Source organism: Papio anubis, chromosome 15 (assembly GCF_008728515.1).
Source record: "Papio anubis isolate 15944 chromosome 15, Panubis1.0, whole genome shotgun sequence".
In the NCBI taxonomy this organism is placed as follows: Eukaryota; Metazoa; Chordata; class Mammalia; order Primates; family Cercopithecidae; genus Papio; species Papio anubis.
This window is the reverse complement of record NC_044990.1, coordinates 86,845,743-86,860,401: the sequence shown is the minus strand read 5'-3', so window position 1 is coordinate 86,860,401 and position 14,659 is coordinate 86,845,743. Positions and strand designations below refer to the sequence as shown.

The window sequence follows — 14,659 nt, the reverse complement described above, 5'->3', positions numbered from 1 at the left end:
CAGACCCTCACCAGACATCAAACTTGCCAGACCCTCGACCTTGGACTTCCCAGCCTGCAGCCCTTTGAGAGCTATTGTTCAAGCCACTGGGCCTGTGGTATTTTGTTACGTCAGCCCTAGCAAACCAATACAGGTACCATCTCTGGAATTTGCAGAGGCAAAGAGTAACCTGCATGGGAGACTGAGAAGGAAGGACCAATGAAGCAGATGAAAAACCAAGGAGAGAAAGTCAACTGAAGAAAACAGAGTGAAAGAAGTCAGTGGAAAAGGAAGAAATAATCGAAGTCAATGATGCTTGTAGATGAATTTGACAAGGACTAAAAATGTACCCTCTGAGCCTGGCAACAGGGAGATCATGGCTACAGGCGGGTTTGGTGGAATCACTGGGGAAAAGCCTGGTACTGGTGTTTTCAAGAGACAATGGAAGAGAGAAGGTCCAGCTCATGAGTACAGACATCTTCTGAGGTGTGTTGGTTATGAAGGAAACTGCAATGAAGGGGAGGTGGTTTGGTTTTCTTTTCTTTTTACTTTGGGAGACATTAAAATTCTTTCCCCCTTCTATGGATATGGTCCTGTTCTGTGGATCATGAAAGGCTGAAAGGGTAACGATCTTGAGAAGGGCAGAGGCACTGGCTCCAGCAGAGTAGTTGTGACACTGTTTGCAAATGCTGCTTTGTGAAGCAGTGTTTATGCATGTCCAGTTTTAGAAATTCTCTGTGTATTGAAAAGGCTCAGAAAAAACCCAGATAACATATTCTGTTCTGTTCATTCTTGCACTCAGTAAGCGATTCCTCTGATCTTATAAATGGCACATCTACATCTTCCCTGTAGAACATTTTACTTCTGTGTGTACTGTGGCGGCACTGTCAGAGGCAGCGAGCATCTACAGATTGTTTTCCAGCTGCACTTGTACACTAAGCAGCAGTCCGGGCTGCTGACAGATCGTGCCTTTTTCCTAGGAAAATTACCAGTCATTTCTTCTTCTTTCTCATAGCACAATAAATCAGAAAACTCTAGGTTTATACCAGCGACGGCAATGCTGTCTAACACTTGATGGATCGGAGACCTGAGCTGTAGCATTCATCCAGCTAACTCAAATGTTTGCTTTGTTTCAGTTTCAATTTAATCAAAACTTGACAGTGAAGAGACAGAAATGACAGATTTCATGTTTTGCCATTAATCCTTATTAGACATCCAGCTTAGGAGAAGGGAGCGGCTCTAAGAAATAACATCGTATGGAGCGAGAAAGTGACACAGAGGAAGTGACACTACAAAATCAGGAGAAGATTTTTTAATTATAAAGACCAGAACCCATTACTCATTCCTTCATTCCCCCTTTCCTAAAATATACAAAAATACTGGGTTAAAATAAATATATATGTGCATGTATAAATACACAAAGGTATATGTAAGTATATATACATATATATCATATATACATAGGTACATATATATGTATATGTACCTATATATACACACATACCTGAATATATATGTATATACTGTATATAGACCTGTATATATATGCATATATATTTTATATATATGTATATACACACACATCCATGTGCACCTTATTGGTTCTAATTCTCTGGAGAACTCTGATTCACACACAGTCTCTGTGCTAGGAATAGAGATAGAAATATTATGAAGTTCATTAGGGCAGGAAGAACTTTATTTCTCACTGTGTCTTTGCTCAAGCTTTTCTTTCTTCCCTGAATCCCCTCCTCCTTCTGCACATCCCCAGCACTTAGAACAGTACATGGAAAATGACAAGGATACAATAAACATTTACTGCATGAATGAATGAATGAATGAATGAATGATGAAGGAATCCTGATCCTCTCCTTTGCATAACACACATTTTAGTGAGAGATATGGGCTTGCAAACAAGAGATTACACTTCAAGGAATTCATGTTGGCAATGCTGCGGGGGAAGGGCTTTGTGTGTTTCACCTGAGGATGTCGGGGAGGGCTCCACAGGGGAGAGGAGAGGTACATCTGCAAGGAATAGAGGAAGGGTGCTCCTGGCGGGTTGGGAAATCTCTGGAGCAAAGACACAGTAGACACAGCAGAAAGCAAGTACGTTTCACATTCTGGGAACTGCTGACCCTGGGACTACCAGGAAAACCCAGCACGCCTCTCCTCTGTCTTCTGGGGCTGCTGAGAAGCTTTGTCTCGTGATTTGCAGCAGTGCCACTTACTCCACATGGCTTTGGTCCATATTCTCATGCTGTCCTCCCTCTGTGTGTGCCCACACTCTTCCCTTCTTTTCAATGGACACCAGTACCTGGACAAGGACCCACCCTGATCCTGATGACTTATCTGAACTTGATTACATCTGCAAATACTCCATTATTTCCAAATAACATCATATAGGTTCTCAGTAGACATAAATTTTTAACCCAATACAGGATTATTTTCAGATTAAATGAGAAAATACGTATAAAGTGTTCAGAGAGATGGCTGGCACGCACATGTACGTACATATAATCAGACATTAGCAGAAAACAAGGAATAAAAATATTGCTCAGTGCTCCTTAATAATGTAATTTTTTCCCTTTTAATACATTTCCAAAGGTGCTATCAAATTCCTGTTTCTCATTATCTTGTTTACATCAGTGCCCTTAGCTTATGTGTCTATCTTCAAGCTTTTTCCATTTCATTATAATTTAAAATATGACTGCCTAAAACATTCCTAAAGCTATGCTGTTATTCCTATAATTTACACTCACTGTGACAATCATTGAATCACATACCAATGTCATTATTTAGCCACTTTGCTACTCTGATAATATCTCTTAATTCAAATCGTAATAGTAGCTAACATTTATTATGCATGTGGCAATACATGGCAGATTCCATTGGCAGGTATTTGCATGTATTATCTAACCAACTAGTCTTCACGACCACTTACAGGAGAGGTACACCTCGTAATCTTATTTGCAGAAAGGTGAGGTGCAGAAAGCGCCCTGGCTGGGGACAGAAAGCTGTTAAGTATCAGAGTACAGATCAACCCCCAGACTGAACTCCAGAGTTAGATCCTTGATGCTAAACCTAAGTAATGCTGCTTCTGTCATGATGCTCTCGTATAAGAAATCTGCTTTCCTCTGGCTCCATCGCTGCCCTCACGCTATGGATTACAGCCAAAGAGTCCCTTTCTCTCTTCCTACCAAACTCATAAAATGTTGAAGAGAGCACAGTTTCAGATTCATGTCATCCTACCTCACCCCAATGAATGCCCGCAGCAACTCTCTGTTAATGAATGGTGCATCTTTCCATCTAGGTTATAAATGATTATAAAGTATATTTTTTTCCTCTTTTTTCAATTATTCTCACAACACCTATGAAAGTTGTGACTATATAGCAGACAATCAAAATAATTAATACTTCTCAGAAATAAGAATTTGTGTTCATGAAATATTAAGCCATGCATTCAGTTCATACAGAATCCTTCAGAATTTAAATGCAATTAATTTGCTACCTTTTGTAATTTTATATCTGATTTGGAAATAGGCACCTTTAATTACCTAGCAGCTGTTACCTATCAACTGAAGGCATCATAACGCACTGAATGTATCTATGTGATATTCTAACCCGCCCCGGAGGGCTGGAGTCAGCATGTGCCTGCACTCTACGTATTTAGCCATACAAATCTCTGATATAGGTATGTATGTGGAGCTGGAAAACTCACCCTTTTTGTCTAAAATCCAGAAGTCATTCTTTTGTACCTTGTAGCTGCCCCAGCAAACATCTTATCTGAGCTACTTCTTCCTGCATCCTTCCCCTCCTGTGCTAAGTAAGAGGAAAGGAAGAATCCACAGCTTCACAATCAGAGGGCGGTATGGTCCCATCCTATTGAGCAGTTAATGAAATGGGAGTGACGCTGATGAAGCTGCCACTTCCCTCTCTGCCAGGCTTGGTGCCACTCTGGAACAGGGAAGATGCAGACAGCACCATGTTGTCAATGTTTTTTCGCTGGGAATGTTGCCTCCCCATTTCTTCCTTAGGACAGGCTGATGTTTTATATTTGCTCTACAACCCAACGTATCTAATATAGGAGATATTCGTGGTGGTTAAATCTGACTCTTTTGGGGAGAGTGTACATATATTCCATGTCAAATACACTCCGAATTTTGAGTTGGAGAAACAGTCATCCTTGCAGAGTACTTAACATACACCACATCCAGTAATGTTCATTTAAAAATGCATATATGGATCCAGGCCTGGTCACGTTCTTAGTAGATTTGACGGATTCTAAAGGTGGCAGGGCTCTGATTTCAATTTATGAAGTGTCAGCTTAAATCCGCTTATTGAGCGCCACATTTTCTAACTGCCAATTTGTGTAGCTGGTTGTGGGGAGGTCAGGGAGAGAGGATAAAGCTGCATCCAATAAAACGCCATCACCACCACTGTGGAAACAGTGCCAGCCCAGATGGGTCACACTCGTAAAAACAGCACTCACCAAACGCTAGTTGTGAAAATTATAACAGGCTCCTTCTATCTTTATACCCTAGATACTAGGAGACAATTTTTTTAAAATAAGCTTACTTGATAATCAACTACTGCAGAATTTTTAACTTCTGAGACAATCTAGTAAATACAAGGACACAGCTGGACTAAATAATCACAAACTAAGTAAATAGGCAGTCTTATTTCACTTTTTATGTATAAAACACTTAAGGCATATATGAAATTTGTTCTTTGACCTCGGTCTACACTTTTGGGAATGGGGCACATAGGGGAGAGAAAGCTTGGTCCTAATGATTTACCTATGAACGTCTAAATGAAGAGATGTCCAACCTATCAATGAATACATCATCCAATGTGTACTGAACACCGATGTATTTTAGGCATCTATTTAGAGGGCTCTGAATGGCATGCAGACAGTTGATATTTCCTGTAGATTTTTCAGAAGAGGTAAAGCCATCAGCACTTCACAAAATTGCACCAAAATCAAAGTGACTTCAAGGTTTCTGTCCTGGAAGACCAGGGGTGGGATGGCAACATCAATTGAGAATCACAGAGGAAGTTTTGGTTTGGGAAGAAGATGACGGTGGATATATTCAGCTTTGAACACGACAATTAATAAAGGCAAGATCATCAGAAAAATTAAGACTGGATCTCAGGAAAAAGTCTGGATACAGATTTAGCATAATTAGAGTGGGTGAGGTGGATGCAACGGGGGAAAATGAGATCTCCCAGAGAAGATGGGTAGAAAGAGAGTTAGAATCAAGAGTCTGAGATCAATAGAAGAGGGAACCAACCAAGGAAGCTGGTACAAGGGTCTGAGGAATAGGAGAAGAAAACAGAGGTATCCCAGTGTTACATTTTGATATTTTTCAATTTTCCTAATAGATTACCTACAATTTTGTGATAAAATGGGGATATAAATAAAGTACGATATTATAGTTCTGTAAATATGCTTACAAGTTCTTTGTGTGACTGGACTGAAATAGGTCCTTAGTAAACATGTGGCATATTAAGTAGTAAATAAATAATATTGCTTTTGAAAAAAAAAAGGAAGAAGAACGAGGAGGGATTGATCAGAGAAAGAAGATGGAAAATCCCAAAGCATAAAAAAATACTTCTCCTGGCCTTTGGACATTCCCTTGACAGCAGGCAGAGAGCTCCACTAGAAAGCAGGAAGAAAGAATTTCAAATGGCAAGGAAGGTAAATCAACCAATGGAGTTAATAGTTTCTCTAACTATACCTCATAAATCAGTTTTGCAGGATGATGTTGTCTATAAAAACATGATCTCTCAACTCGGGAAGCCCTGAGGTAGCAGTTACTTCTTCAAAGGCTCCACTGCTTCACCCACCAAGTGGGGTGCACGTCCTACCTACTTCCAATAGCATATGTACCTACTACATATGTGATTGAAAGGAGTAAGTCAAGTCATGTAAAGCTCGGGGAGCACCGAGCATACCGGCAAGGCGCCAGATAATAACATTAGCAGTTACTTGTAATGGAAACACATTGTGGACTAATTAGTAAGAAGCACTATTTGGGAGTGGCAATTCCAATAGGAGAATTCACATTCCTTCTTAAATTTTCCCTATGTGCTTCCACTCTGATCTTTAAGTCACCTATTCACTCTATTTCTCCATCTCTCTCCCTCAGTCTTTCCTCTTCCTTCATGTGGTGTAACTCAAATGGAGTTGAATTAACAGCCTTAAAAGAAAATTTAGGACAGGTTTCCTTTTAGAGGGAAAAAGAGTTGTTGAACACATTTTGGATTGATGCAGCATATTAAAATGACAAATTGCACACTGAAATATCACCAACTCCCAGAAGAGAACAATAAAAACATCAAAGACACTAAATTTACACTGACAAAAATACAACATTTATAAAGCAAAAAAAAAAAAAAAATCCTGAATTACTTTTAAATGACATGCTATAAACCTTAACATAAAAACACCATAGACATATTGTCCTTTGAAAAAGTATATTTGATTCTTTATACTCAGCCAGCCAATAAAAGTACTTGGAAATAAGAGATAAAATTATTCATACAAATACACAATCTGCAAGTTTAAACAATAATTTAAATGGAAACTTTTTTCTTATGGCAATTTTTTTTTTACTTTCTCAATTGCATAAACAAATGCATTTGACTATTTCAATAGCTTAAAGATAAATAAAAATATCACTACTATGAAGTGAAAACTTTTTCTTATATGCATTTTTGAGAGAAGTAATACATATGCTAGAGACGTTATACTGTCTCTAAACAGATTACTTTCATTTGCAATCCAAATTTCTTAAATTGTAAGAAATTCATATTTTTCCCCTAGCACAGTGAGGTATATGAGTACTCACAATGGTATTTCCAAGGTAAATGAGAAACTCAAGGGAAGTAATACATGTATATCCATTATTTTATACTTGGGTCAGCTCCAAGTACCAAATAAATATGCTCTATTGCAGACTAAATGTTCCTTTCCCTCAAAAATCATACTTTTCCTCAAAAATCATATGTAGAAGTTCCTTTCCCTCAAAAATCATATGTAGAAGCCCTAACCCTCAGGTGATGGTATTAGGAGTTGTAGCCTTTGGGAGGGAATTAGGTTGGATGAGTTTATGAGATGGAGTCCCATGATAAGATTAGCACTCTTAAAAGAAAAGAAATCAGAGCTTCCTCTTCATGTGAGGACACAGCAAGAAGGTGGCTGTTAGCAAGCCAGGTCCCTTGATCTAGGATTCCCCAGTCTTCAGAACTGTGAGAAATAAATGTCTGCTGCTTAAGTCGCTTAGTCTGATATTTTGATATAGCAGTCTGAGCTGAACAGACACCCTCTAGAGCCAAATATTTTAATTTTTACATTGCAATAATGCATTTGAAATTATAATAATTGTTACATATTCAAACTCTTTCATTGAATTCTAGGAGTCAACTATTTCTTCTTCATTTGATGCTGAAGATAACCTTCACTATAGTCCATCACTTTTGCTTCCATTAGTAATGGAAACTATTCACTAAAAGAGATGAAATTATATAGTTGCCTTGCTGAGGATATTTTATTCTAATATCTTGAGAAATTTTTGTGTCATTACTGTCATAAAGCATTAACATAGCATATAGAAAAGGTGTATACAGTTTGCTGTGTACACAGAGAAAGCATGCAAAACACATTGTGTGTGTGCACATGTGTATGTTTCTGTGTGGGTGATTATTTTTGTCTGCTTCCTAGTGTTCCTATCACTTTAAGGACCTTAACATGATCATTACACCATGCAAAATGTGAGACTTTTCTATCCAGTCCTGTCTCTCCTTTGCCATTCAAAAAATAAATACACAAAAAAGCAATTTCTTAAATAAAATAAAACACAACTAAAAGTTAATCATGTATTAATTCAAATAAAAAATTACTCTTTGCTTCTTTTGAATTAAAAAATCAGATCTGACTGCTTGCTTAGATTTTAGTGTCTTTATACCAATATTCATAATATAAACAAACTGCTATACATAATACACTTATCCATTTATTACACTTAAAAATACATGTTAAGAAATCCTTGCCAGGTATTTGTGGTTACCAACATATTTTAACCATGTAACAAATATTGACTGCCTATTGATAAGATTATATTATATTCCACCAAAATGGTATCCATATATACATGTGAAATAATTTCTGGGAAGACAAATTTAGCACAGATGCATTCTAGAAACTATAGGAAGTTTCAGGACAGGAAATTCTTTATGTCCTAAGAATAAGGACAAAGGAGTGGTGAGACCATGCCAAACCATTACTGAAACTCTTGAATCATATTTGATCCTTCTTTGTAGTGCTTATTCTTTATATCTTTTTTTTTTTCTATAGGTCCCATTTAAAAAATACAGTATTTGCCTTGGTCCATTTTTTCTCCCATACTTGCAGGTTCCCTTCTTTGCTTTACTTTCAGGTCATCTTCCACACCCTCACTCTTAGCCAAGGGCCATGGTTCTTTGATTAATTAGTATCAAAACCAGGAGGAGAATCACCACAGGTTCACACCATATCTCTCAGCTCTCTCTGAACACCATAGTCTCCTAGGCACCATTAAAAACCATCCTGGCCCCACATAAGACTGATTACATCACCATATTTATGAGCAGGTCCTAGATATGGAAATTAAAAAATAAAATCTTCCCAGGTGATTCTGTTATCCAGCCAGGATTGATAACGACTGCTAGAGGTGATCCCAGCTGAACCCAAGCCCTTCCAGTGGGCAGCTGACCTCATCACAGTATGCACGTGCACAGGCTTGCTCCATCAATTGTCTTCTCTTACTCTAGTGTGACCAGATTTTCCCTCTCACATGAATTATTTTTATTTTATTTTAAATTTTACTTCAAGTTCTGGGATACATGTGCAGAACATGCTGGTTTGTTACATAGGTATACATATGCCATGGTGGTTTGCTGCACCTATCAACCCACCATCTAGGTTTTAAGTCCCATATACATTAGGTGTTTGTCCTAATGTTCTCCCTCCCATTACCCCCTAACCCCGACAGGCCCCAGTGTGTGATGTTCCCCTCCCTGTGTCCGTATGTTCTCATTGTTCAACTCCCACTTATGAGTGACAATAAGTGGTGTTTGGTTTTCTGTTCCTGTTTTAGTTTGCTGAGAATGATGGTTTCCAGGTTTATCCATGTCCCTGCAAAGGACATGAACTCATTCTATTTTCTGGCTGTATAGTATTCCATGGTGTTTATGTACCACATTTAATATCCAGAATCTACAAGGAACTGAAACACACTTACAATAAAAAACAACCCCATCAAAAAATGGGTGAAGGATATGAACAGACACTTCTCAAAAGAAGACATTTATGCGGCCAACAAAGCTCATCATCACTGGTCATTAGAGAAATGCAAATGAATTATTTTTATCAGCACATACACTTGCTGTTAATTCTCCCATCATTAAAAAAAGCTCTTAATGTCTGTTCCCTCTTCATCAATCTTTCCATTTCTCTCCTCTTTACAGAAACCTCCTTTAAAGAGCTCTTTATACTTTCTGTGCCCATTCCTGTTTTCCTACTCTGTTTGGAACCTAATCCATTAAAATTCTTGCTCCCAACAAGTCATGAAAACTAATCACCTCCATACTCCTAAATGTAGTGGTCAGTTTTCAGGCTTCCTCCTGCTTGATCAATAAAAATTTCTCCTCCTTGAAAACTTCTTATCTTGGCTCCCAAGAAAGCACCCTCCCTCATTTTCATCTTTTCTTCCTGGTCATTCCTTATGGTTGGACCTCATTTCACTGAATTGTTAATATTGGAATTCCTTGGGACTCAGTTCTTAGACTTCTTATCGTTTTACCTAAACTCTTTCTGTACGTCACTTTATCCACTTTTGGGGTTTTCAGTATCATCTATATGCTCTTGAGTTTTTAATTTACACCTCCAGTCAGGATGCCACCCCATCTCATTCACAACTCCTAGAGGCACTCCTACTGTGGCTAATGGCATTTCATTCTTCTATTTGTTGAGGCCCCAAAACCTTGATGTTATCCTGGAATTCTCACTCCCTGCAGTAGGGAACATTTTGGCTGTCCCGATTTCACCCTCTGGAGTTACACCTGCAACTATGCAACGTGATCTGGAGAAAGGGATGTATGGTTACTAAGGGACGTATGGTTACTAGTGAGCTCCCTCTGGAACAGGTGAATCTGCATAGTCCAGGTGAGCCCAGTGTCATCACATAGGCTCCTAAAGGTGCAAGAGGGAGGCAGAAGATTCAGTCAGATACAAGGATGGACAAAGAAACAGGCAAACTGAAGCGTGAGAAGGAGCACTGTCCCTGCCCTGTATCCATCACCGCTGACCTTGGAGACAGAGGAGGGGGCTCTGATCCAAGGAAGGCAGGTGGCCTCTGAAAGCTAGAATTGTTGAACCAGTGCTGATGACAGCTTGTTTATATCTCACCAAAGCCCATACCTGACCTCTGACCTACAGAACTATAAGATAATATTTATGCTGTTTGCCACTATTAAATTCATGATAATTTGTTTTGGTAGCAATAGAAAATCAATACACTCCCTATAGCCAGGTAATCAGCATTTTCTGTCAGCTCTGTCCCAAAAATAAATCCTAAAATTGACTATTTCTCACCACACCCTCGCTCCATTTGGGTCCAAGCCACCACAATCTCTTGCCTAGCTTGCCACTAGAAACTAGGTTACATAGTTTCACACCTACAACATCTGCTAAGAAAGCATTAATTCAGATTGTATGACATGAATATTTGTGGAAACATGACTTATATAATAACTGCTTCTTGGCTTTTGAGTTAGTACTTTACTACTACGAATTTTCCTTTAACCCTAACCTAGACATAATTGTGTACTGTAGGTATTTGGTACAAGAAATTTTAAAACATTTCCAATACATTAAAAGAAGTGTTTTTGAGACAGGGTCTTGCTCTATTGCACAGATTGGAGTTCAGGTCACCATCATGACTCACTACAGCCTTAACCTCTAGGCTCAAACAATCCCTTACCACAGCTTCTTGAGTAGCTGGACATGCACCACTGTGTACAGCTAATTTTTAAAAATATTTTGTAGAGATGGGGTCTTGCTATGTTTCCCAGGCTTGTCTCTAACTCCTGGCTTCAGGAGAGTTTTCCACCTCTGCCTCCCAAAGTGTTGGGATTACAGGTGTGAGCCACCGCACTGGCACCAATTAATTTTTCTGTTTTATTACTTTCAAATCAAAATAGGGCTTAAATTTCAAGACCTGCTTTCTCATTTAAGTTTATTGTAACAACTACTGTGTGTTGAACAACAACCGATCACTTTACTCTTTCACTCAATGCTGCTGAAAGGTATGAGATGGGCAGGAGGGAGCAATGACCTTGTGGACATTGTCCCTACCTTTGATGTGCTCACAGACTCACGGAGGAGGTGGCCATTAAATGAACAGCCATAGGTAAGAAGAGAATAATAAAATGAAAGGTCAGAGTGCTCCAGACAGCTTTCCAGAGAATATGACACGATGGCTGAATTTCAGTTCCTTCATGGGTAAAGTAAGTGGACCACACCAAAAGTTTTTAGGTACTTTCCAGCTCAAAGATTCACTACTACTGTTATTGCAATTTAAGACAAAAAAAAAAAAATTAGAAATTCTCAGAGTATTCCAGTTTAACTAGAAAAAGCCCACACAAAACCATGAAAAGAATGACTTGAGTCTTCTTACTATGTATAACTATTATTCTATATAATGTGCTATAGGTTTTCTTAGCTAATAGATCCACAATCCCCATTTGAAAGCCTTCAAAGCACATATGTTATTGAATTTATTATTTTTCTAAACTGAACAGGTTATAAACCATGAATAGGTCAGTGAAAGTTTTGCCACTAAATGATCTATCCAAGTAATGGCTTCAGAGCTTTTTGGATTTCAAATTGTGAATAATGAATTGTGAAGAATGCTCGTTTTAGATTCATTCAAATACTGATTTGGGAGCCAATCAAGGTAAATTGATTTATATCTGTTTCTTTGAAGCCTTGTACAACTACAACAATTATATCCAGAGCTGGAACATTTCTCTCACATTTGAACTTGGGCAAGTGGGTTCTATATAGGAAAACAGAAAAATTCACATACAAGAATATATAAAACGTGAAAAATTTAACAGTCTTGCGAAGACAATTGAGATTTGCATTGGGTAATCTTAGTAAAACGTGATACCACAAGCCAAACAACTTTAAGGGAGAAAGAAATTGATTCCTTAGAGTCAGGGGAAGTCACATTACTGCCACATCTATCAAAGCATGAGCTACAGATTAACAAATTCCACAGTCCCAGATCATCATCAGGAAAAACAATTCACTGAAATTCCTGCACTCTGGGAGGCTGAGGCTGGAGGACTGCTCGAGCCCTGGAGTTTGAGACCAGCCTGGTCAACATAGTGGGACCCTGTCTCTATAAAAATTTTCTAAATAGAAAACCAATTCATTGATAAAAAGTTTCCCTAACAATTAGAACTGAACAATTTGAAAGGAACTCGCTTGCTCTTCTGATAGGTAATTCTTTAAAAAAAAAAAACAATTTCACCACAATTTTTACATTTTTTTAATCTTACTAGGGGGCAGGACTTTTAATGATGTTCTTTGCAAACAGTATTTTTTTTCCTTGAATAATTCGAACAGTTAAAAGATAGTAGCCTCCAATATTTAAAAGGACTTTTCTGCCCCGTCTCTCCATCAAAAAAACAACAAACCAACAGAAATCAATCATAAAAAATCACATCAGAAAGCGGGTCCTTCTTTCTTATCATGTACCTTCTTTGTCATTGTGGTGGATAATCGCGTCCTGTATCATGTCCGCCAGGTCGAAGTGAACTTTTGGATTCTTCGCATGCTTCAGCCTTTTCAGGAACCCTTCCTGCTTCTGAAAAGCCTTCTCGCGCTCATAGTAGGCTTTGATTTGCTCACAGCGCATGCGCTTCACCAGACGCTGCCGTTGGCCAAGGGGAAGGGACTCTAGCAAGCACTGGTCGATTTCCATCTCATGGGATCGAAAAACGTTACATAGCTGAAAGCAACCTGGAAGAAATGCAAGGGGAGCGTCACCAGACCTATTATTATAGCCACTGTACGTGTGCACCACAGCACGTTTGCTTTTATATTGCCCATTGCACAGGTCATAAACGGAACAATTCTCCCTGCACTTGATACTGCAAATGCAAAGCCCTTTTTATAGATTGGGGGAAAACCGTTCGTGTGTTTCTCAAGATTCCGTGGTAATAAAACAAATGGTAGAATTAGACATGCATATGTAGTTAAGCTCAATGCAATTACTAACCATCCATCCCTTCCTGTTTCTTTCAATCCATAGCCAAAGCCTCCAGATTTCACCACTGTGTCAGGCTCCTTCTGTCTAATTGAATAATACTAACTAATTCTGCATGTTAAATGTGGGCATAAAATCATTCCAACTTTTTCAGAACAACCTAATAGAATTGCTTTTGCATATCATGATGACTAATCGTGACGCTGTTAATTTAATGTAATAGAATATATATGCTGCCAAGTATAATGGCTCAAGCCTGTAATCTCAGTGCTTTGAGAGGTTGAGATGGGAGTATCACTTGAAGCCAGGAGTTTAAGACTTGCCTGGGCAACATAGGAAGATCCTGTCTGTCAAAAAAAAAAAAAAAGAAAGAAAGAAACTTTTAAGTTAGCTAGGCATGGTGGCATGTGGCTGTAGTGCCAACTACTTGGAGGTTGAGGTGGGGGATCACATAAGCCCAGGAGTTTAAGGTTGCAGAGAGCTAGGATTACACCACTGCGCTCCAGTCTGGGCGACAGAATGGGGAAAAAAGGAGAATATATGCTATCAACTCTTTATATGATACAGTAGACATTTTTCACCAATTTATTGCTAAATTCTTTTTCTCATAATCAGTGACATTCATTTCCAAGAAACCTGTGGTTAAGTATAAAGACTGAGGGTTGGCACAGAGATATTTCTCAAAATTGTGGAGAGAATTTTGGCTGCTACAGTTCTTGTTTTATTTATATAGTGATTAACAAACTGAATTCCCATTTCTGAAACTTAAAATATCCCGTTTGTTTCAAAAGTCTATTTCCTATAAACACCAGTCAAAGCACCTGTAATGGAATTGTACAAACACTTGTATTTACCACCAGGTTAAAATTTTACTATTGGCAGAAAATCAATGTTAAAGCATTAAAAATTCTAGAAGCTGCTTGCAAACACAGATTCAGATGTGTTTATATATTCTTAAGCTATTTATGATATAAGGTCCCAAGGAGGTTAAAGTAACTATGCATGAACAAAATGTGGTTGATCATATGCCATATCTGAGAAGATTATATACTAAGGGTATAGTTCATCTTTGGAAAGTGCCCTGGTCCTTTGAAGGAACAACAAGTCATGACAACACTATTTCCACTTCTGTTTCTTGTGACACTTTGCAAGTCTTTATTCTCACAGCCCCCAGGTGCACCAGCATAACCATCCCTGTTTAGCATATAAAGAAAATCAAGTTGAGAGAGGCTGTGACTTGTCTAAGATTAAAGAGACAATTAGGCAAACAGAATAAAAAACGCTCCATAGAGAAGAAACAAACCGAAGCTCCGTGATTCTCTAATGCCAGGTATTGAATATATAAGTACTTTTACATAAGATGTAGG

General features: G+C 38.4%; 1 protein-coding gene across 4 annotated transcripts in view; it reads right to left on the bottom strand.

The window, feature by feature from the left end:
• MYO16 (myosin XVI) overlaps positions 1 to 14,659 on the bottom strand; it is a 574,351-nt gene that overhangs the window by 522,231 nt on the left and 37,461 nt on the right. For all 4 annotated transcript variants that reach the window (XM_021929768.2, XM_021929769.2, XM_003914068.5 and 1 more), the window contains exon 2: positions 12,782 to 13,045. In XM_021929768.2, coding sequence (XP_021785460.2) covers positions 12,782 to 13,045 — 264 coding nt within the window. The remainder of the gene's footprint in view (positions 1 to 12,781; positions 13,046 to 14,659) is intronic.